This window comes from Drosophila serrata, unplaced genomic scaffold (genome assembly GCF_035046125.1).
Source record: "Drosophila serrata isolate PLE 108 unplaced genomic scaffold, ASM3504612v1 contig_130, whole genome shotgun sequence".
NCBI classification, from domain to species: domain Eukaryota; kingdom Metazoa; phylum Arthropoda; class Insecta; order Diptera; family Drosophilidae; genus Drosophila; species Drosophila serrata.
The window spans coordinates 500,910-525,425 of NW_028257028.1; the positions used below are offsets into that span (position 1 = coordinate 500,910).

The following is a 24,516-nucleotide window of genomic DNA, read 5'->3' on the forward strand; positions in this document are numbered from 1 at the left end:
TTGTTTATTTGTTTATTTATTCCTCCAATTAAAGGGGATACTTGGAGACCCCTCTATCACCTTGGTATATATTAGTTCAATATAATGAGATCCTTTTATTTTTTATATTTATATTTAACTTTCCTGCGGTAATCAGTAAACACAATTTCCATTTCCATGGCATACTTTCAACGGCGCTGTATACTTTCAGGCTAAATGATAATGGCCAAAATGCGATTGGAAACCCGTTTTCCCCCAATTGGAACCCCTCGGCATGCAAATGCTCTCGATTCTTCGCTTTTGAGGGACCAAAAATTGTACATATTTTATAATTACAAGTGTGGCTCACATCCACAGTGGATCTCGTTGGATCTCCCGAAAAACCAACAAAACCAGCAGCGATTATTCATGTGGCCAAGGGAGAGAAAAGCCTCCACCCAGGCGATGATTTATGCCTTTCTTCGGGGGCGTGGCATTATCCATTCGGCAGTGGGCAGAGGGCGAAACTTTCAGAAAACAAACATAAGAGTTGGAATTTATTTACTTAGTGATTACGAACGGAGGGAGGGACATGCAGACGGTGTCCCGTCTCTCCGTGCGAAACACTTAACGCCAAAAGTGAGCAAAACAACACTTGCTCTATTAACGCGCCAGACGGTGGATCTGGACCTGGTCCTGGACCTGGGGAATCGTGAATGGAGAAGGAATGGGCTCCCTAGCACCGACTACCGACTACCGACTACCGACAGCCTGAAATTTATTGGGAAACATTAAGGCAGTCCAGTCCCGTCGACTGTCGGCTTAACGAGAAACGAGATGTGGCTGAAATGGGGTGAGGAGGGCCCAGACCAGGCATCGGGCATCGGGTTATAAATACGTGTGGCTAATTTGCGGTTCAGCGCCGCATGATTTACATAGCCAAAAAATAAAGCCAAGCGATCCAGCTTCCATGCAAATTATAGAAATTTCTCTCTGATCGTGCGCGGCTGCAGACCAAAACAAAACAAATATTGGTTTAAGCCTTGCCTGGCCCTTTTTTTATATCAAAATTCACATATTTATACTCTTCTGTAGGGTATTATAAATAAAGAAGCAAGCAAACAACAAATAAATAAATTTAATAAACTATACGATTTATAAGAAACTAACCTGGCTTATGATTATGTATATATAAATCCTTTTTATAACCTTGCAGGGGAGAGTTTTTACTGACCCTATAAACCATATATGTCAGGCTAATCTTTCTATTTGCCATCAAAATCTTAATGAATAAATAATAAAAAATGTGAAAAAATAAATTCGATTCACTTCCAACCTTATAAACTACATACATTTTTGATTAGATTTATTAACCTATTAAAAATGAACCTAGAAAAAGGTTTCCGAATTAAAATTAATACATTTTTCGCATACATTTTTCCAATAAAAAGTTCGCCTTAAATATTTTAAAGTTAGTTAATAACTTTAAGGGTATATAAGCTTTGCCATGCCAAAGCTAGCTTCCTTTCTTGTATCTTTTTTTATGTTTTTGTTGTGCGGCAGGGCTATATCATTAGTTGAGAGTAAGGGCAAAAGGCAATTTGAGTTATTCAAATGCCATAAATCCGCTCTGTTTGGGGCCCAAAAACGAGCTGCTAATTTTATGTTAGACTCCCTTAATTTCACGCTGCCATTTGTGGCTTCCGTTTCGCATGAGTTTAAGACGTTCGGGATTTGCATTTGGATTTGCATTCCAATTAGGTAAAGTGATGAATTCGTTGCCACGGACATCCTGCGGTTATCCTTCCTTCCTTTCCGTTGATGATGATGATGACACTGATGGTGGCTGATGAATTTAATTGAAGGCGCCAAATAAGCTGAAAATAAGTGTACAAGATTTCTAGTTTCGGAGGCACCACCGCTGTGCCATCTCCAGGACTCAAGCTGCGTCCTGTTCCCTTTGCCTGCAAATTCCAAGTTCGTTTCCTAAGTCTTTTGTTTTGCCGACACTGAAAATGTAATTTTACAGCCGCACTCCCCACGAACCGCCAATCCTTTGCTGATTTCAATTAAAGCCCCAGCAAATCAAGAGTTTTATGCCTATTAATCAATGGAGTAATTGATTCCAAGGTGCAGGAGCTCGAAGCAAGGCCACAGGAAGGCGTGAAATGCATTCTCTAGGGGACCTAGGTTATAAAAGCAGTTTCAGTAGACCTTGTTAATAGGTAACCACTGCTTTTGGCCATGAAATGATGTTAATTAAACACAATCCGCGGAGAAATCTCGACTGGGAGCAAAGGGAAAGTGCAATTTAATCACTCAATTTGCGAACGCTGCCTCATTTAATGTGGCTGCAATTGAAGTTTTCATTTAAAACCCAATATCAGGGAGGAGGAGGAAGGAGCCAGCTTGGACTGATACCCTTCTTGCTTGGTGGCAAGGTCGTCGTTAAATAACCTGAGATACAGAGCGATAGCCAGCGTGTAGCGTGTAGCCGCACAAAAAGATACATTTGTATCTGCAGGTAGATCCTGGCCATCCGCAGCTGGTACCTTGGGAAACTCGACTAATGCACTTGCCGATGCCGCTGTCCAATCTAATCGTTTGCCAAATATCAAACGAGTTTCATTCATGAAGTCTCAACCGGAGCAGGAGGAGGAGGAGTCCCCGGATAAGGTCTCATCGACAGAGAGAGAGTCCACATTCGTGTCCGGCGATAAGTCCGGTTCCTCGTAGATTAGTTCTGGGTTTCGGTTTCTATCCAGGTCCAGTCAGTACCTTTGGTTTTTCTTTTTTATTATTTCATTTCCGATATGACAAACACGCGTGAAGAGCGTCAAGCGTTTGTCGTTCCATTATCGCCATGGTTTAATTAAAAGGTTATTCTTGTATGTCGCCAGTTGCGCAGGATAACGCGATTGAGCTGTCTCCTCGCTCCTCACCCCTCCTCCTCTGTAATCTTAAAGACTTTCTGGCTCGACCTTGCCTCGAACCTCTTTTGGATTGGGCATTGGAAACAACAATCGAAGAAAATCGAAGCCAGCAAAACTGAAAGTCAACCGCAAAAAGGACTTTGCCTGTATCTGTGCACGCACACAACCGCAGAGATCTTTTCTCTCCCTTTTGCCAGGTGAGAATCGACAAATTTCCATTTCGTCAATTCAATCAATAAAGCTAAAGCAGCACTCCAGCAGCAACACCTCGAAAAAAGAGGCTAAATTATAATCATACAAAACAGAAAAAAGAAGCGAAAATAATATACATATAATATCTGAGAGCGGGGAGCAAACCGCCGCCAAGGCCGCTCGAAAACCGCTTTCAATTAAATTGGGGCACACTTTTGCCTGCGGTCTCCATCCTCATCATCGTCGTCATCATCATCATCGACGTCATCATAAGCAACTGCTGTCCCCAGCTCCTGTTTTTTTTTTCTGCCTCAGGAGTGAAAATGAAATTTTTCGCTGCCCCAGGCACTTGTCCCAGGGCCAGCTCATCATCATTCTCCTCCCAGCATCCCAACATCCCAATATCCCCAGCATCCCATCAGCGGAACCAGAAATGCTCAAGAAACTGGAATTTTCAAGCATCCTACAAAATATTTAATATATAGAAAAAGACCTTTTCGCTGAAGTTCTATTTGAAATGTATCTGAAACCGTTAAATACTTTTTATCTTTGCCTTAATTTCCAATTAATTTGCATACCCCACTCATGGATAGGGTATCAAAATAAAAAGAAACTAAATGAAATTGAAAAGTATGGAAAGAAAAAACTGGTAGTTAGTTACTTTTACCCCGGGTAGCACAGACCTGATCGTATTGAAATTGAAACTGTTGGAAACTTGAAAACTGATGGAAAGTTATGGCAGCCACCGGCAGCATAATGATGACGAGCCACGATCACCGCCGATGGCTCCAGATCATGGGGCGGCACCGTTGTGGTCTATTCAATCGATCACAGGTGAGTCCCCCAGAGAAGGAACGAGGAGGTGGAGCAGGTGGTGTCCCCCATCTCGGGAGGAGAGGCAGGAAGTATGTTAAGAGAACGTGTGAATGAGATCCGAGTCCAATCGAGGCATTCAACTTGAGATGCTGCCTCCGGATTGGGATTAAATCATGACCATTAATTGCTTAGGTGCTTAGCTCAATCTTTACCACATCAATTTAGAATATTCTATTAGATATAATATAGAAATTGCTTCATTATGGTTTCTAATCATATACTACACTCTGGAAATAGACTCTACATACAAAAATAAGGATATTATGAACCCTTTCTGCTTGCAATTTAAATGAAATCAATCACAATGTAATCAGTCAGGTGCATGAGAGTATTCTGAAATTTGCATTTAATATTCAATTATCCAGGTATCCAGGTGTCCCCAAAGGGGGAAGCTGCCTCATGCATCATCATTATGGTTATTAAGGCTCCTTGTGCCGTGTGGAATGATCTAATAAACTTGACAAACCCAGGAAAGAGATGCAGAGTGGAGTGTTTTTTGGGGGATTGGAGTGCGTGACCCTGGACAAGATGGATTTGTAATGGATTTTCCTCAGTTACGCGAGGATTGCGTGCACCGAGGATGTCTGAGATGTCCGAGATACTGTCCCTTTGCGTGCCTCATTCCCTTTTTGGTCAACAATTTGTTAACAATTAGCGCTCTATGCCAAAAAGCAACGCAGGAATTGCAGCCACTTGTCTTTTAAGGCACTGTAAGAGATCCACATTCCACTGGCTCCTTCCTTGGCTCTCGAGGTGAAACTTCGTTGGTGGTCCCACTACAGTATATGTGGAAAAGGAGTCACTTGGCCATATCCATATCCATATCCATATCAATCATGCCGTCGTTTGCCGTATGCTAATGATGGCAATTAATCAATAAGAATCAGTTAAGACCGAAAGGCGCACGCAATCGGCCCATTCAGGTGAATACATATATGTATAAAGACTCAGCTCACCTGAAACTGAAACAAAAACTGCAAAAAATACGACATACAAGGAGCAGGAGTATGGGAAAACGTGCCACAATATCTGCACACTCCTAATGATGTGCTGAAGTGCGCTCTCGAGGGAAATTAATAACCTGGCAAATGGAAAAACATTTGTAATTGGCCCGGAGCCAGGAGTGACCCACATTAAACTGTGGACAGGTAGACAGTCGTCTAAGGATCTCGGGGCCTCAGGTGTGCTGTCAGTTATGCAAGGTGCACTGGAAAGGCTAAAGTAATACACTAAGAAGCAGGGAAATGAGTATAAATATACATAAAATTGAATTTATGTATTAAATATGGAAGAGGGACCCATTTAAGCACAAATAATTACCCTAGAAATCTGCACACTTTTCATTTATTACTCAACTAATGTTAGTGATGAATGTCCAGGGTCCTGGGCCAATTAATAAGGATCGGAGAGACAACGTGCGGTAATTAGTTTGCCAGACAAGGAGGAGGGATGACGCCTCCTTCGTCCTCTGTAATCCTGGTTCTCTGATGATCCTCTGACTCTGACTCTGACTCTGACCTTAATTGGTCACTCCCCCCCAAATTCCGGCGGCTGCAAAACTAGATGACAGCGAAACTAGACCATCATCCATTTCATCACATTTTGCCCGATTCGATTACCTTTTTGCACGTGGCGGCAGGGCCGAAGATAAAACCAGTTTGACGCATGCAAATAATATAAGTTACTGTGTCAGGCAACAGGTGAAATTGTCTCCCCAAGACCACGCTCCACGCTCCACGCTCCATGCAACCCATCCCCATGCCTCATGCATCGTGCCGCATAAAATCCCAATCGCAGCCTCGGCCAAGTCAATGTCAAGTGTTGCCCCGACTGACTTACAACAAAAGTTAATTGCGCTGCACGCGCACGCCAAAAGGGCCAAGAGTGAGGCCTAGACGACGACAGGCTTGGTCTTCCAGTACTTGATATTCGGTTCCAGCCCCAGTCTCAGTCTCAGTTCCAGCCTCAACCCATTCCAGGCTCAGACCTCAAGCCAGGGCTCGATTCACGAGGCGCGTGTGTGCAATATCAGGTTTCCTGTCACTTGCACAGTGTCTCGAGGATACTATATAGGATATTCACTATATATACTGTATAAAGAATGTCTCTGGATATGGGGGGATTATTCAACGTTTGGTTCCAGTGTCCGGCGAGCAACAGCCACCGTGGTTGTCATTAGTCCGCTGCACTTGCTGTTGTAATTGTGACAGGAGCAACGAGCACGGATCGCTAAAGGGTCGAACCGAAGGTGCACTTGGTCACCTGTGAGGCTGAGGCTGAGGCAGTGGCGGTGGCATGCTAAGGGGGGTCCCAAAGGGGGTCGACTGTCGGGTTTTTGTGGCCGGTGATCGTGAGTGCCAGAAGCTGATTTCAGCGCGGCTACCGATAAGCAACTGCCGCTTCCAGTTGCTCCTCCGTTTCCCTGTATTTTTTATTTCATTTTCAGTTTTTTTGACAGACGCGTTGATTGGTTTTGTTGGGCGGCAGGACTTGATTCCGCGACATGTAAATTGCGGGGAGCTCTGCTGGGAACTGGAACAATATTTTTTGGCTTTGTTGTCGATTCAATTTTACTGATAGTCATGCTGGGCCACGCCCAATGCCTCCCGTATTTGACAAGTTTTTGCATAATTGCAATCGCCAGAAAATGAGGATGATGCACAGCCAAAAATTGTGCTGAATAAACTATATAGAATGCTAAATTTAATGTACCATATCATTTATTAATGTCTGGTTTATTACTCTTTAGTTTTATTAAATAATTACCAAAGTAAGTTTATGATTTCCCCAATATTTCTGAGTGTGTTGCCCTCTGAATGAGAATGAGCCTGATGTCCGTCGAGGCCAGAGCCATGGACCATTCATAAATTTTGGTAGGGAACTCATAAATACAGAAGAGACTGCCGAGGTGTTGGCCTTACAATCTCACACCGTGCTCCTTCTGCCACCGATGGATGCCTCCTGTGCCTCCTTTGGCTCCTTTGCTCCTTGCCACCGAATATATTGTTGCCTGATTTAATGCAATGCCAAAACAAATTGTTATGTTGGGGCCGCTTGCTGCCCGCAATTAATCAAAGCTCTCGCATTACAATTAATCAAAAATCGCCATTCGAGATGCCGTCCTCTGCCGCCTTCTCAGCTGGATTTCTGGATTTCTTTTGCTCCTCTGCGACCCGTCGATCCATAAATATCGGAGCGGCAAATAGAATTGGCGGCGTCAAAACGCTCACCTTAGATGTAGCACCGCAGCGCTGACATTTGCCAACGACTCCACATAAATCAGATAAATATATATAGGTTTTATATATATATCATGGGTTTTGCTGAGAGTGGGAGTAGGGCATCGGAGGGCGGCTTTTGTCCTTTTATCCCGAAGCGATCGATCGATCGATGGATGGTCAGGCGGCAATTTGATGGCCATGAACAGTTGACAGTTGACTTTTGATTCGATTCAGCAGCAGAAACAATCTCAAAGGACAGTTTGGAGACCTTAATCCTAATTCTAGTCCTGAAACTCAAGAATGATACGACCTTTAAATATTTCATATATCAAATGAGGAAGTTACTAGGATCTGTAACTCTCCCTTTAACAAATCAACTTTTAAGCCTTTCTAATTACGATCAAACCTTAAGTTGTGTATGATTTGTGTTAGAATTCCAAGAGGAAGATTCTGATCCTCAAGTCAAAAGTATCTGAAATGCAAAGTGCTGAGGAAGATCCTCAAGTCAATGACAATAAACCGACCTTGGAACGAGACGCACGTCTGAAATTGGATCGCTAAATGTTTTCGGTTCGAAGCGAGGCTCCACTGTGGCTTAAAAAAAGGGTGCCGCTCCACCGAAGTGTGGAAAAAATGATGCGATGTCAAGCTATTGACAGCCCGAGTCGATATTAATGACGACTTCATCTTCATTCGCTGGATATGCCACATAGCCTCCGTTTCCCTTACCCTTGCCTCGTTTTGCCATCTCGCCATGTCTTACTAGCAATTATTGAACTAGTTAGTCGGCTCCAAGGAAGCCAAGAGGAGAGCAAGGAGCAAGGAGGAGCAGGAGCAGGAGCAGCAGAAAATATTAAGAAACGATCCTCACTCGATTCGGCTCAATTATGATCGTAAGCAAAGCAGTGGGGCTAAAGGCAAAAGGCAAAGCCAAAAGCCAAGGGCCAAGAGCCCCACGACTTACGTACATATTTAAGCCAACATGTCAACATAATTTATATTAAATTTTTGTGTCAGATAATGATAGCGCCTCCTGCTGCCGATCGCCGATCTGCATGGAGCAGGGATCCGACTGAGGACCGAAAGACATTGAAAAACATCGAAATAAAATACAGACAGGATACTCTACAGAGGCCCCAGAATGCACCAACTGATGTGAGAAAGAAATATACGTAGAGAATTAAAAGTTGTAACTAAAACTATATAGTTGATGGCAAGTAAGAAAGGCAAAGAGAGAAAATAATATAAAATAATAACAAAAAATTGACTAAAAGTCAAATTTGTATTCCCTTGCAGGTTATTCTAATTTGAAAATTTTTTCTATATTTTTGAAGCCTTATTTTTCATTCACTCTGAAAAATTGATAAAAATTCGAATAGTTTAGAAATTAAATTTTGGTACAGAACAGCTTCCAGAATCGAAATTAAGGCATATTTGAAATAGTTATGCGTTTTTTAAGGTTTGATTTGTGTAACAAATTGTCATATAAAAAAATCAAAATATCGGCTCAAAAATTGGAATTCTAATCTTAGTTAGAAGCTCGAAACGCAGTGAAGGAGTCATTTCCGACCCTATATTCCATATATATTCTTGATCAGCATAAACAGGCGAATCTTTCTAAGCATAAAAGATAGATAGAAATTTTTGAAAATTATTTTTCAAATATTTTGAAGCTATTTTTTCATTGATAACACTTTGAAAAATCGACAAAATTTGAAATAGTTTGAAAATGAAATTTGAGTATGCAGATTTATTAACCTATTAAAAACTAGAACAGAACAGTTTTCCGAATTGCATTTAATGCATTTTTAGCTTAGATATGAGTTTTTTAGGTTTTGAATTGTAGAATAAATTGTCATATGCAAATATCGAAATATCGACTAAAAAATGGTATTTTAATTTGAGTCAGAAGCTCGAAACGCAGTGAAGGAGTCGTTTCCGACCCTATATTCCATATATATTCTTGATCAGCATCAACAGGCGAAACTTTCTGGGTATAAAACAGAGAAACAAATTTTTGAAAATTATTTTCCACAATTTTTGAGACGCTTTTTTCATTGTTAACATATTGAAAAATCGACAAAATTTGGAATGCTTTAAAAATTTAATTTAGGTATGCAGATTTATTAACCTATTAAAAACTAGAACAGAACAGCTTTCCGAATCGATTTTAATGCATTTTTGGCAAAGTTATGAGATTCTTAGGCCTTGACTTGTAGAACAAATTGTCATATAAAAATATCTAAATTTTGGTTAAAAATGGTATTGTTATTTCAATCAGAAGCTTAAAAATAAGTGAAGGAGTCATTTGCGACCCTATATTCCATATAGATTCTTGATCAGCATAAGCAGGGGAATCTTTCTAGCCATAAAATAGAGAAACAAATTTTTGAAAATTTTTTTCAACATTTTTAGGCTCTTTTTTTCAATGTTAACATATTGAAAAATCGACAAAAACTCAAATAGTTAATAGGTGAAATTTAGGTATGCAGATTTATAAAACTATTAAAAACTAGAACAGAACAACTTTCCGAATCGAAATTAATGTATTTTTGGCTTAGTTATGAGTTTTTTAAGCTTTGGTTTTTACAAAAATTGGTCTTAAAAATATAGATAAAATAAAACGAATATACAGGGTATTGAAATTGCAGATCGATTTAGAATTCAGCTCCCCTGATTCAATTTTATTAAATTTTAATACACAAAACTCGGAAAATGGTTGCAGAACCTCAAGATTATAAATCAGAAACTGCGATATAGATAGCCACAGCGAATTTCTATTGCATCAACATGGATTTTGCATGACCGACCGGATTCGATTCGTAGGACATCTGGGCAAACGGGGGAAGTCCTCTCTGACCTGTGTGTTCAGGTGTCCCTCGGAGTCCCTCGATGTCCCTCGATGTCCTCCGAGTCTTACGAAATCCCCCGCGGTTGCTGCAACGAAGTGTTAAACGAGGCCCAGCGTGCAACATATTCAATGCTAATATCTATTTCGGCACGGTTTCCTAGCGTGCAACCAAAGAGGCAGAGAGAGAGTGTCCTCCAGCGAGAGTCCTTTTCTGCTGCGAGGACAAAGGAGACCCGAACACAGGACCATCCTCGCAGGAATCCCAGCTAAATGCTTTCAAAATGCTTTGGACTTGGCCTGCTGGCTACGATGGGCATAAAGGACCACGGGGCATTAGGAGTGTTAATAGAAAAGTGCCTCCGGCTTTTTGGTATCCGGTATTCCGTGCTGGATCCTATAGATCACCGTTCAAGGTGTTAAAGAGCTGGCCTTGGGAGTGTCATAAAAGTTTGGGTTCCATCGTGGGCCAAGGCCTTGTGTTTAATTATTACGGGGACACTCGGCTACGGGAGATCGGAAAGGTCAAAGGATAAAGTCAACAGGGGGGTTTCCTTAATCTCTCCGTCTTTCGATAAGGATGAGGATGATTCTAACCATATGACTCTGATCAAGCTTAGCATTTGTGTTGACGATTCCACTGATTTATTGGGGCTTCACTATTAAAGCCATAAAAGCTGGCTTAGGCAATTGCCACTTTGGGGTCTCCGGGCTGTAGATGTGGATGTGGATGTGGATGCGGCTCTGGAAGCATCTTCTTGAAACCGGTTGGCAGCCGGCACGCGACAGAGCCAGGCTAAGTTTTCGGTGTGGAAATGCGACGAGGAAGAAGGCAGCTGAAATCGCTTGCAGACGAAACTCTTCCCACTTCTGGCCAAACAGGGAACACTCAACACCTCGCCAGGTGAGCAGCTGCAAATCAGAGAGAGAGACTGAGTGAGTGAGTGACTTTATCTCATTCCCTGATGGCCACAAAAAGAAATCCGAGGGATGCACTCAAGAGACGGAACGATCCTTGATCCGATGCTGCCTCTCCCTCTCCTGCTGCAGTGGCTTCTGCGCAGGTAGATAATGTGCAGGTGAGAGGCGAGTTCGAGTTCGAGTTCGAGTTCGTGTCCTGGGGCCCTTGGGCCCCTATAAATAGCTGCAACGGCCCGGGGAAGGGCATCAGAACGGAGCCAGCTCTCGATCAGAACTCACCAGCTGAACCCACATATCTCTCCGAAGCAATCATCTCCATCTAACTATCATGGCTCTGGGCAGTGAGAACCATCAGTCCATCTACTACGAGGACTCCTCCTCCTCCTCCTCGGGCTCGGCGTCTCCCATCTGCGGTCCCTCCGTGGTCCGGCGGAATGCCCGTGAACGGAACCGTGTGAAGCAGGTCAACAATGGGTTCAGCCAGCTCCGCCAGCACATTCCCGTGGCTGTGATTGCCGACCTGAGCAACGGCAGACGCGGCATTGGACCCGGTGCCAATAAAAAACTCAGCAAAGTCAGCACCCTGAAGATGGCCGTAGAGTACATACGCCGCCTGCAGAAGCTAATCGATGAGAATGACAATAGTCAGAAGCAGCAGCATCAGCAGCATCATCATCAGCAGCAGCAATTGCAGCAGCAGTTGCAGCAGCAACATCAGCAACATCAACAGCAGCAGCAACATCTGCACTTCCAGCAGCAACTCGAGCAACATCAGCAGCACATTTACGCGTGGCAGCAGCAACTCCAGCTTGGTTCGCCCTCGGGAAGTGTGAGCTCCTGCAGCAGCTTGGACAGCAGCAGCAACTACTTCCCAGGTGTTGCAGCAACAGGTCACCCGGTGGCCACATCCTCCAGCTCCAGCTCCAGCTCTGCATCCCCATCCGCCTCGAACATCGTTGCCAAGCTGGAGACCAGCTACGAAGACTATCGCAACAACTCGTGCAGCTCTGGGGCCGAGGATGAGGACATCCTTGACTACATCTCCCTCTGGCAGGATGACCTGTAGGAAGGAGGGAAATCCAGAGCTAGTCGCACACACACAAACACACCCAACCATTGATTAACCAATCGCAAAGTATTACCTCAGCCACCAAGTATTTATATTTCCCAAAAAACTCTTTTTTTTTGCCTGTACAAATTAGTCAGTAAGATTTTTATGTAGTATTTACTTACGGTTGTTCCTAAGATCCTAGCTAAGTAATGGAAGACAATGTATGCTTAAGAATCTATTTTTTTTTCATAAACAAACATGGAGGACATTAAAAATAGAATTATATACGAATTCCTTTGACTTGTTTTCTGGGGGGACTTGGTTTTACAAGGAATATGTACTTCGGAGATTCGAAGTTTACATACCCTAGAAAATTGAAATTGAATCGGAGGCGAATATTAAATTGATCATAGCTAAGCTTTAAACAAAATTTTTTTTTTAATTTGTTTATCTATTTTATGTGTAGAAAGATTCACCTTTTGATGCTGATCAAGAATATATATAGTTTATATAGTCCTTCACAGTTTTTTAAGCTTCAGACTGAAATGATAATACCATTTTGGAGTCTATTTTAATCCATATTTTTATATGACAATTTGTTCTAAAAATCAAATTTTAAAAATCGCATAACTAATCCAAAAATGCATTAATTTCAATTTGGAAAACTGTTCTGTTCTAGTTTTAAATAGGTTTATAAATCTGCATACCCAAATTGAGTTTCTAAACTATTTAAATTTTTGTCGATTTTTTAAATTGCTAACAATGAAAAATAAGGCTTAAAAAATTTAGAAAAAAATTTTCAAAAATTTCGTTCTTTCCTAAATGCCTAGAAAGATTCGCCTGATTGTGCTGATCAAGAATATATATGGAATATAGCGTCGGAAATGACTTCTTCACAATATTTTAAGCTTCAGACTGAAATGATAATACCCTGAAAAAGTATAAATAATACATTATTGACTTGATTATTTCATCAAATGTCCATTCTTGGGGGCCAGAATACTTGAATATATACTAGATTTTTTCGCCTTTTTAGATCTCAAACTTTAACTAAAGTTCTCGTGATGTTTTAGCAAAAAGGACAGGCACAATAAATAATGTTTGGAGCATGAAAATATCGAACTGCTGATCACTGGTACCGTTAGGTATTTGCCAGATCACCGATGATGGCCTAATCAATTATCCTAACAATTTGCAAGGAACCCTTCTGAAGGGAATTTTGCATAATCAAGGGCAATCGGGATGCAGGATTGAGAGCTGCAAGTAATTTACTCACTGCATTTTTGCATACGGCCAGGAACATGGATCAGAGTCAGAATGCCGCCAATCGGATCGAATCGATCGATCGATGAATGCTGCGACTCGGTCCTGTTGCTGGACTAATTTTGAGTTATTCGAGCAATGCATCCCGGCTGTCCAGACCGGAGGAGAGTCTCCAATTGTCCAGAGATCGCCCCCGAAACCGAGAATTGTTTGGGATTGTTTTTGCAACACAACGGAAGCCGCCGAGAGATAAGGAAAATGCCAAAGCCACAGCGACATTGCCCAGCTAGGGATGTCTTTACATATATATACATATATATATATATATATACCTGTAGATTTATCCCATAGATCTCGTTGTTCCCCCTTCTGGCAGTCCACATCCGCTGGAGAATCAGCTAGCAACTCCCACGCGTATTTCCTGCTGTCCGAACTGGAGCTCCTCCTCATTAATACATAGATCGGTGAATTGGGGCTGGGAATACGCACTTCCGTCACCCAGAGCTTGCACACTGAGGCCTTCGAAAACTGAGCTATATATGTAATATATATAGCGGCTATAACCGATCTCCTGTTTGCCAACCTCTTCATGGCAATCAATTCGCTTCGGAAGAGCGATGCACCGAACGGTTAACTGGACACTGGAAGAAAATCGAGGTAGATTACAGGGGAAATATCTTTAAAATATTGTGTCTATAGATTACTGCAATATAATATGATGGGAGCCCATCTTAGAGAAGAAAACCTATCCACTTAAAGACCTCCTTGCTCTACTTAATGCACTTCTTAATTGATCCAAAATACTCTCAAATAATGATATATTTAAATGTATTTCCTTTGAAATTGAATTAAATATTTCAAAACTATTCTGACAGTGTTGTCATGGGTAGCTTTATAGCCAAGAATCGAACGGTTCTGAACGGTTCTGAAGCCCAGAGCTACAGATCTCACTCTCTCTCCTCTTCATGGCGCATTTATCGAATTATTATTTCCGGCTCTTGCCCGTTTTTGCATTGCACATAACATATATATATAAAAGCAAGCCCCAAAGGGATTCTCCCAGCGAGGGAGATGCTGATTTCCCCACAAGGGTCCATCCTGGAGGATACGGGGGAATATATATATATATATATATATATGTGTATATATCCTCCATTGGCGGTCGCATTGGGCGACATACGACAATGTCCCGGCGACAGCAAACGGTGCAAGATCGAACGCTTTTTGTGTGAAGTTAATAATATGTTTGACATGGCCCCGAAAAAGGGGATCGATCGATCGATCGATCGAAATATATGCAGAAATATGTGGCAGATATCGCCCTGGGTGCCCCGCCGAGACCCAGGGCTATATCCTCGACTCGGTGGAACGCTTATATATATTTTTGTGGTCTCTTTACATGCAACGAATAAATTTATGATTTATTAAGGATGCTCTGATTACAACACAACCGCCTCACGGCCCATGGTTCCCCATGACTGATGTCTCGTAAATAACCTCCTCGCAGACTGGACCAGAGACGGGGACTGGAGATGGAGACTGGAGCGGCCAACAAGTGAGTTATTTGTTTAACATGAACGCGTTTTTGACTCACAAATGTTGACAAGGAATAATGTAATTTATGTTTGTCCCTGACATCTTTCCAGGATTTTCTTCTCGCAGCATCTTTCTTCATCCAAGAGGGAAGGAGGGAAGGAGGGAGAGGGAGAGGGAGAGGCGTGAGTGGTTGCAATGGCATTGCACTTGCAATTAGAGATATTCGCACCGATATGGATGGGCGGTTCCCGCAGATAAGACACGAAATGCCGACAAATAGAACATGTCCTTTGTTTCCTTTTTTTGCCCCGATCGCGTGCACAATTGTCCACGTAATTGTTATGTTATATAACTTCTGGCGAAGGGTCACAAAGGTGCACTTGTTGTCATTGTTACAGTTTCCCCTTCCCCTGGTTCAGGCAATTAAAAGGAACGCCCACGAGTGCATCGAAATTCCAAAGGATCCCCCATGCCATTGCGTGTGCACTCGCCTAAGGATCAAACACTGGAGTTCTCCTAGTTAAGCTGATTATCCTTGACAATGCAGCTGAAATGATAATGATGCATCCTGGATTCCAGGAGGGATTACTCGTCGTGGGTCCAGCATCATTTGATGGCTATTAAAAATTATTGTTATTATTATTTCCCATCGGAGGGGAAAATGTTCTTGTAGAGAGAGTTTACTTACTTTTACTTTTAAATTCGTATATACACATACATATATAAGGAAAGTGGCTTGGAAACAATTAAGTTTCCTCTTGCTTCGCCAGAAACTCTTGGAAATGTCTTAATTACCACTCGAAAATGTCTCAATTTGACCACGGGGCTTTCACTTGGCCAAATTATTTAAATTAATTACAGGAACTGCGGCATCCTGGGATCATCAAAAGCGTTCCTTGGGCTCCTGGGGGAAAGGAAAGCACTCCTTAATTGCTGCCAAGCAAAACAACAAAAAACTTACCAAACAAAAAGTATAAATGAAGGAATTAATTAGGAGAAGGATGCTCTCCGCATTAAGACACGGGACAACCTTTGTTGATGAAAACATCATATTCCCCGTCGTCCTGTTCCTCTTCCTCTTCCTCCTCCTCCTGACTCTCTTCTCCTGGACTCTTGAAGGCCTTGAGCCACCCCGCGAGTTTTCCCCCGCTGAAGGCCAATAAATCGTTAATGCGGCACATATTGGTTGGGGGAGGCACTTCATATTCCAGACAAGTCCTCGCTGCATCGGCAAGACTTTTGTCATCGGACATCTTCTCATTCACAAAGACAATTTCACACGATTCTCTGGGAATTTTGGCTTTCTTTTCTAGACTCAATTTCAAATCGGATATTGTTTCTGCCGCTTGAATTTCGATTTCACAACCATGACCAAAGGATTCTACGTCGGTGGAAAAATATTTAAGATACATTGTGTTGGAAAAAATACAAATATTTTAAGTGATTGGTACCGAAGCCAGATTGGAACTGAGAAAATCTACACCTGCCTTGGCTTCCATTACTAGACATTTCTCAAATACAACATTTCATGGCTACTGTGATCCCAATTTTGTATTTTATAAATGTATATAATTATTATTTTAATTCTTTTTTATTATTTGAAGTATTTTTTATTAGATATAAGAATATTTATATACTTGTCTTTAAGATGTTTCAATTTATATTTATTTCAATATTTAACTATACTTTAAAGTAGAAAAACCAAAGCTTAAAAAACTCATAACTAAAATTTCCCCTAGCTTGGGTATTTATTTATTTAATATATGTTTTTTAAACACTATGGTGATTTTGTACTTGAACTTTAAACTTAAATATTACCATCTAGTCAGCCTTGAACTCCTTGTGTCTAACCAAAAGTCTATCTGCCAAACCCTGCTCCTAAAAATGTTCATTACAATTCCATTCGTCGAACCAGCAACACCTTTAGTAAAAAGTTCTAAATTATTTGTAACCCGAAAAGAAGTTTAACCAAGTCTTGTAAATTTCAACAAATTTCCAGAAAGTTCAGAGGTGTGTTTATTTAAATTGTAGTATATATATATATGGGTTATATATAATACTCTATATACTCCTATATAGGATGAGCAGATACCAGAATCGCTGTCAACGATCAAGAGAAGAACAAGGTTTTCGCCTCTTCCGACTCCTTGAGGTGCTCCGCCAAGAAGTGCAGGATGCACAGGATGCGCTCCATCAAGACAAGGACAAGACCCTTCTGTCATGGCAGCCAGTGGGGTCGGTAGGGTCGTCGTCTGGGTTGGACGACTCTGCCGCCTGGCTGTAGCTCCTGTCAATGCTGCTACCCTGGACACTGCTGCTACCCTGGACACTGCTGCCCCGCCAGTGCCGTTGCTCTCGGAGGTGCTGCTACCCTGGAGGCTTCCTTCTGGGTGCATGAGGTGGACCAAAGGGATCAACCATCGATTTATCCACATTGGCGGCCATCAAATCTGTGTTGTGAAGTGCATCGCTTATGGGGACCACTTCAAAGGCCAAACACTTCTCAGAAACATTGGACAGAAAGTCATTGTCGTCAAGTGTTGTAGCCAAAAAGATAATTTTGGTATTGTGTGCTGGAATTTTAGCTTTGTTTTCTTAGTTAGAAAAGAGGGTGCAAATTCCGGCCCACAATACTGATATTATCTTTTTGGCTTCATCTCTTGACGATCGTGACTTTTCTGTCCAATGTTTTTGAGAAATGTTTGGTGTTTGGCGTGGTTCCCATCAGCGGTGCTTTTCACAGAACAGATTTGATGGCCTTCAATAAGGATTAATTAGTGGCAAAAAAATGTGTGGCTCTCCCTCATGCCTAGAAAGATTCGATTGTTCTGATAAGAATACGATTCAAGCTTCTGATTAAAATTCTAATAGCATTCTTAGAGCCGATATTTATCTACAATTGTATATGAAAATGTATATTGACATTAATTTTAATTATAATAATTAATAATTAATTAATAATTATATAAATCTGCAATAATGTGAATTCGCTAAATTAGATTTGGTTTTTTTGTTGCTGGATTTGTTGTCTTTTAAATTTGCGCTAAATATTATATTGAATTTATTTTTTCAAATATTTTATTCTTTATTTATTAAGATTTTGATTGCAAATGGAAAGATTAGCCTAATTTTTATGCTGATCAAGAATATATATGGTTTATAGTAATGACTTGTTCAGTGTCTGACTTTATTTGTAATACCCTGTAAGGTTATAAATAGGATTTATATATTTGTATATTATAATATAATATAGTATAGTTTATTAAATGTATTTATTTGTTGTCAATTTGCTTCTTTATTTGTTATTTAATTACATTTAACGACCACCCTTTGCGCACAAAACAGAAAAGTAAAGTTCGACACTGGAAGTTATTTAAGAGTGTCCATCCAGCTTATTTTGACGTCAGCGCCGCGTCCCCTCTCTCGCTTTCCAACGGCGCTCATCATCTCCGCCTCTTCCATTTCGCGGAGAGGCCTCTCCCGGCTGCCGCCAGCATTCAGTTACTCCCACGACGCCGGGCGAAACAGGCGAAAAATAAAATAACTCCTAGGAAAAGTCAGAAACTTTTTGCAAAAGGCCAACGCGGCGGTCAAAGGGGCAAGACATTGGAAAAACATCGCGGAAAAGGCTGTGGCAAGTGTGAAAAGTGCGGGAAAACAGCGAGCCTCCACAGCGAAAAGTGTAAGTGAAGTGGAGGCAGCCGTGACGCTGTTCGTTTCTTTTTTAGGTTTTCTGGACCACACCTCGTGTGTGTGTGTGTGTGCGCATGACCTAGATCAGTGCGAATTTTGTTGTTTTTTTTCATGTGCAAGTGCAATTCAAGTAAAAAAGTACAGCCACAGCCAAGCGGTAAAACAAAACGCAGAACTTTGTGACAAACGCCCCAAAAAATCAAACAGTTTTTCTTGCGCCTGTTTCGCCCACTAATTCGCCGTTGCCGATCTGCTGCAATAAGCAACGTAAGGGGGTGAGTGAGACAACACTATTTACTAGCATTTAACTGTAATCCTCGACTATCTCGCTGCGGTCGCGAGCGCATTTGTTTTGCTTCTCCCTCCCTTCCTCCTTCGTTTGTTCTCGCTCTCCATAGTTGAGCTTAAGAGTGAGAGAGGCGCTTAAGAGATGCGCTCCTCTCTTGCGGGTTGTCAATTATGAAATCTGGGAATTGGGGAGCGGCGTTTGTTTACCTTTTAATTTCTAGGCAATTTGTGAAGAGAAAGAACCTAATTGCAAGAGAAATTTAATGCAAATGAAGTTAAAGTTCTATTGCTAAATGAAAGAGGTTTGACTAGTTTTTCCCAAGGATGCCTTAAGGAATGCATATCATTTAAAACAAAAAACAAAACACATTTAGTATAATAATAATAAGGAGCGTCATTCACATTATTTCATTAAAATGGTTTATTCTTTTATTCGGTTATCAAAAAAAGAGTGAGGGGGGCTTGAAAGGGATCCGATAGTTGGCTCGTTCCTAGAAGGATCCCACCAGCTGCATAGCTCCCTCAGGTGCCAGGCTCCATAATGCAATTTATGGCATTTAATTGGATCGCCGGAGAACCGAGCTGCGAACAAGCATTTGCTCTGGCGGGAAAGGAGCAGGAGCAGGAGCAGGAGCAGGAGCAGGAGCAGGAGCAGGAGCAGGGCCTAGACCAAGTCGCGTGGCATTTCGAGACTCCTCACAATATTTCCATATATATATGCATATGTATTTCCCTCTTACATTTAAATGCACTTCGATTTACTGCGTGACTGGGCTAATTAGTCGCCCTGCGTTGAAATTCACTTTTGATTTCATATGTATTTCATCAAATTGCCGCTGCGCACGCGCATTAAGAATCGGACTCTGAGTTGGAGTTGGAGTTGCCAGTGGAGATAAAAGACCTTGGTTTGATTTGAAAATTACTCGCACAAAAAAAGGGAGCACAACAAAAAAGCATAGGCTACGAACAGAAATATATATAAAAAATAAAAAACAGCAAAAACTGGTTGCTGCCTTGCCAATTAAATGTGGTCCAGTCTCCCCGGTCCCCGGTCCTCGATCCCAGCTCAAAGCCCGAAGTCCGTTGTCATTGCCGCGGTTTACTTCAAATGAGGGACGCGCGCGTCCAGCGCCAAAATGGCAATCTTTCGGAAATTTATGATGAAAAAATGAACACTGTCGCTTTTTTGAACATTTTAATTATACACAGACAAAGACAGAGAGGCCGGTCGGTCGCTGGAATAAAAATATATTGTCGGGAGCCAAGATTTTTGTTGGGAATTACCATTATGCCTCAATGGCGCTCTGGCTTAACCGGTAGCCAAAAAAACACCGGTAGAAAGTAGTCACTGAAATTGTTACACTTATAAATATGTCAACTTTGGATTATTATTTACAAATTTAAATGCAACAAATTCCAAAAAAATAAAACTAGAGAGGGGGAATATATATTTCTTTAGGCAAATGTGGCTGAAATTTCGCTCTGTGTGGCCAGAACTGGAAGCCACCGAGCGACCTCACCCAGAAATCCCAGGGCAGAGTACACTTTTTGGGGGCTTTTTGAAGGGGGGGCAGCATTTGGCGAGTAATTAATAAATTCGCAACGCTGCCACAGGATATTTGCATAAGAAATTATGGCAATGAAATGTTATGACCGCGCTCGTGACAGACGACTTCCAGCACTGCTCCTGCTCCTCCCTCTCCTGGTGTTGTTTCTCCTGTCAAGGTCGCCTTGGCGGCACTGACTTTGAAGCGCCTTCAGTGCAATTGCATAAGCCAGTTTTCGCCAGGGATCGCCTCCAGCTGTGTGTGCAAACTGGAGGACAGAAGACACTTTGTCTGTGCGGAGGGACTCCCTTTTCAGCCTTTCAGCCTTTCGGGTGACAGTTATGCATATGATGTCCTGGCAGGACAACAGGGCCACAGAGCGTGTGGCGAATGTCCGAGAAACCGAATGGCACAAACAAACACAGGACATTCCTTGCACGTGGCCCGGGGATAATGCACCACCGCCTTTGTGTCCGCAACAATGATAATGAAAAGTAGTCAACGCAAATTGCATAAGGGCCTCTGTTTTCTCGCCTTTGAAAGGACGACTCAGGACACAGGACACAGGCCAAGGCGTTTGTAAGCCTCTTCAGAGGTTGCGCCCCGAAAATCGTTTTCTAATTCCGTAAATTCTTTAAATACGAATATTCCCTTTCCGGAAGGGACACGCGGCGGGAGCAGAAGCCACAGACTTCGGCACTTTCAAGTCGATGTGCAGCGCCTTCGCAGGAAGTCAGTGGGAGGACCTTCATTGCATGTCCATTACATGAACTCTCCTTAATGGGAGTCCCCGAGTTACAGCAGCTGGACAAGAATAATTATCAAAGTTCCTCCGAAGAGGTGACTGCGGATAGAGGTGGCTTCATCAATTCAGCTCAAGAAGTCCATCTATATCCTTTCAATTCCCTATTAAATCCAAACAGAAAAACAAAAAGAGACTTATGCCTATGCGAACTTCTTCAGTTTAATTCATGAAATAGCATCCGCATCCGTCACCTCGCATTCCTATCGCTCAAGTGTCCTAATAAAGCATTGCATATTTAAGAAAAATCCTTGTGCAGGAGTTGTGGTTCTGGTACAGGTTTTGGAAGTGGTTTTGGTAGTGGTTTTGGTAGTGGTTTTGGTAGTGGTTTTGGTAGTGGTTTTGGTTGTGCGAGCCTTGTAAGCGTGATGGCAAACTTCTCGGCCAAAGGTAACATGCCCAGGTCCTTTGGCCGTGAATCGCTAGTTATCCATCATATTCCTCCAGCGCTAGCGAAAGCTGTGATTAAACGTTACACAGATCTTAATATATTATCTAATTTATAGTTTTAGCTACATTAACTTACCGCTAAACTGTAGTAGCCATTGCCTTTTTGTTAAATTGTTTATATCCTGAGTGTAGAACGTGTGCAAACTGAATTTAATGCTTAATTGTTTACATCCTGTGTTTAGCCTCTGGTAGCACCTCTTTATTGGTTAAGAAAATTTCACTTTTTTAACTTTTCAAATATTTTTTTTTTTATTTTTTATACTTTTACTTTAACTATGAAATGAGATGTGCTCCGGACGAGCTCAGCTTTTGAAATGAAAATATTTAACCAGGAGCTGGGTACATGCTAGTGATACTACGCTTGTTCGATGACATTAGATTCATGGATTACGAGATGGTTTTTGGAAACATCTAGATACACTTTTATTTTGAATTCTAGAAAACATCAAGTCGCTTTCTATATGTATTTCCTCGCTTATAAACCCAATTTTTGGCCCTGAATACACTTTTGGGGGTACACCTTCGACACACTAAACACACATACTGAATATTAGCGATAATCTTTGAATATTTCACACACTTTGCGTTTCGCATCGAAGCATCGTGCGTGTGAATCCATTAAAAGAGCAGCCGTCAGTCGGATTGCCACCCTTTAGTTCCATGGCCCCGGTTTATCCTTCACCTGGGATACGAAAATTCAATTAAGAGAATCGAAGCGAAGGGCAGCGTTTCTACGAAAGGAGTCCCCCTCTTCCCAACAGGTGGATGGATGGTATACCTGCACCTCTATTTGGCCAAAAAAGAGTGGTGTGAAAATGGAATTATAAGACTGAGGATCGCAAAGGCGTCCCTCTTGTTATGTTGATGAGCTGCTGATCGGAAACGGGAGTATACTCAAAGATATTAATGGGCGGAGAAATCAATTTGGAGAGTTCGATCGAAAATCTGTTGCTTGATGTGGGTTGTTCCTGTTATCCTGTTTGCCTTTCGTGTGTTTGCTTAGCTGTGAAAACCGCTAAGCCGGGGGAATTGATCTTTTGGCATTCTGATTTCCGATTTCCGGTTTTCGGTTTTCTGTTTCCGCCCTGGACTTATGCAAATATTTGGCCAACGGTCCCGAGTAGGGAATCCTTAGTCCCGAAGCCGTGGGAATCGATTGCCAAGCAGTGTTGTTCTTCGGGGGGCGTGGGCAGTTCAAGGACAATGGAAGCGATGTAATATCCCCCCAGGCAATCATTGCCTAACAAGCATCCTTGCGGCCAAGGATCAAAGGAGCAGCCGTCACCTGTTTCGTCGCGGCAAAGGTGCTAAATGGGGCGTACTAATGAGATCAATGCAACAATGAGCGGGGAAATGAATAGAAATGCCGCGGCATCGAACAATAGTCGAGGGAGAGAAAGCCGCAGGATAGCCAAGGATATGGAGAGCCAGTCAATTGGATAATCGTGAATAATGACTTTATCATTCACTTGTGCTAACAATTAGGATTCCCGAATAACAAATGAGACACTCCATTGTTCTCGGTGGGATTTTGGGTCCTTAAAACCCCCGATTCGCAGGCAGTCAAGCTCTAATGAATTGCTGATCACATTTTTATGATCTCCATTTTTTCACTTCTTCGAAACATTAAACATTTCCCCCTCATCTTGACCGATCGATCGATTGCACTGGCAATCCTCTCACTTGTCACAAAGTCGGCTACTCAACAGCTTCTTAGTGCGATCGTATCGACTTGCCACCATGACGCGGACTGTCAGTAAGCGGATCTTGGCCGGATAAGTGTCGATCAAGCGGCAATCTTGTAAGCCGCTCGCTTTTCGGTCAGCCAACAAGCGAACTGGGGACACGATCACCACCCAGAAAGTGAGATTGAGTTGGGTTTTCCCACCGAAAGATCAGCGCTCAAATCGTTAAATATGCACACTAAATGTTAAGCCTTAAATCAGCAGAGAATTCATTTAGATCACTAAATAAATAAATGCAATTTATTCATTTGAGGATACCAACTTGGGTTATATGTGTTGTTGAAGGGGAATCCTAAGGAGTGTGTTCCTTGTTCGTCTTGATCACTTGATTTTTTGCCAAGTCAGCAAGGTGCGAGATCGTTTAACGCCTCTCCACCTCCATTTCCACCTCCATCTCCCTTCAGAGATGGCCAAAAGGTCGGCTTTTCGCGTTAATTGGGCGAGGAGTGCGGGTCGCGTCGGCGGCAGGATTCGTTAGCACATTTGCGGTTGTACGCCAGGATAACAAGGATATGCCACCGAAGACCGATAACCAGGGACCAGAGACCAGAGGGAGAGAGGGAGGGGAACCGGCGGCGGCGGCGGGCGGCTGGCTACAAAGGCCGCAAACTCGCGGCACTCGAGCTCTCGGAATTTGAAAATGCAACATAATTGCGCTGATTATGAGGCCTCTTCGGTGCCTCTTCGGTGCACCATAAATGCCATTAACAAGCCCTCTTTGGCCTTCCAGGAACCATCCAGGTTCCCGCGCACCGCCATCTCATGCTCCTGCTCCTCGAGTCCCGCGATCTTCACCCTTTCGAAGAGAAAGTGAAACGTGATCGTCGATCGTCGAGGTGATCGCAGCGGGCGTGCTTGTTTCCAAATTGTTTACAAAACGTTTGACCGCAAAACTAGGACTTGAACTAGGGACCAAGGACTATCTCAGGATCAGCATCAGGATACACTAGGAGAAATTAGGTAGTTCCTTTTCATAGTGAAGTTATGTGAATATAGGATACATATATGAAAAAGGAAATAATATCTATCTATTAACAAAGAAGCTAGGAGCTATGAAGAGTCTATAAGATGCTATGTTTTTGTTATTTATTTTTGTTTGTTTTGTATTTTAAGTCCAAAAGCAGATTATATTCCGCTCAGAGACAGAGATATAAGGTTTCCTATGCAACACCTTTAATATTAGTTGAAACAG

The 24,516-nt window shown here is 42.2% G+C and overlaps 1 protein-coding gene and 4 long non-coding RNA genes across 8 annotated transcripts in view; 2 read left to right on the forward strand and 3 right to left on the reverse strand.

Annotated features, from left to right (window-relative positions):
- Window positions 1-4,590: 4,590 nt before the first annotated feature.
- Window positions 4,591-14,066, reverse strand: LOC147644608 (uncharacterized). 2 transcript variants are annotated; one of them, XR_015270206.1, is made up of 3 exons: window positions 13,968-14,066; window positions 13,596-13,904; window positions 4,591-4,815 (listed from the first exon to the last, which is right to left on the reverse strand). It is a non-coding gene; the product is annotated as an uncharacterized LOC147644608 (long non-coding RNA). The 2 variants fall into 2 exon arrangements; XR_015270205.1 differs by lacking the exon at window positions 4,591-4,815 and adding an exon at window positions 12,830-12,931.
- Window positions 9,858-12,015, forward strand: ac (achaete). The gene has a single exon (XM_020954413.2). It carries the CDS (start codon window positions 11,278-11,280, stop codon window positions 12,013-12,015), a length of 738 nt encoding a protein of 245 aa, XP_020810072.2. The 5' UTR covers window positions 9,858-11,277.
- Window positions 14,067-14,657: 591 nt separating the features above from the next.
- LOC110185519 (uncharacterized) lies at window positions 14,658-16,279 on the reverse strand. Of its 3 annotated transcripts, XR_002319793.2 has the most exons (4): window positions 15,761-16,279; window positions 15,488-15,703; window positions 14,858-15,416; window positions 14,658-14,802 (listed from the first exon to the last, which is right to left on the reverse strand). It is a non-coding gene; the product is annotated as an uncharacterized LOC110185519 (long non-coding RNA). The 3 variants fall into 3 exon arrangements; XR_015270204.1 differs by having other exon boundaries at window positions 14,658-15,416; window positions 15,766-16,279; XR_002319791.2 differs by having other exon boundaries at window positions 14,658-15,416.
- Window positions 16,280-16,806: 527 nt separating this feature from the next.
- The window catches only part of LOC147644609 (uncharacterized), an 82,214-nt gene continuing 74,504 nt past the window's right edge, over window positions 16,807-24,516 (forward strand). Inside the window, exon 1 of the long non-coding RNA XR_015270207.1 lies at window positions 16,807-18,767. This is a non-coding gene — a long non-coding RNA (uncharacterized LOC147644609). The remainder of the gene's footprint in view (window positions 18,768-24,516) is intronic.
- LOC110185518 (uncharacterized) lies at window positions 21,267-22,014 on the reverse strand. The gene is made up of 2 exons (XR_002319790.2): window positions 21,656-22,014; window positions 21,267-21,588 (listed from the first exon to the last, which is right to left on the reverse strand). It is a non-coding gene; the product is annotated as an uncharacterized LOC110185518 (long non-coding RNA).

What these genes read in the sequence shown, in the direction of transcription:
- ac (XM_020954413.2), top strand. Translation starts at nt 11,278, where the DNA reads ATGGCTCTGGGCAGTGAGAACCATCAGTCCATCTACTACGAGGACTCC.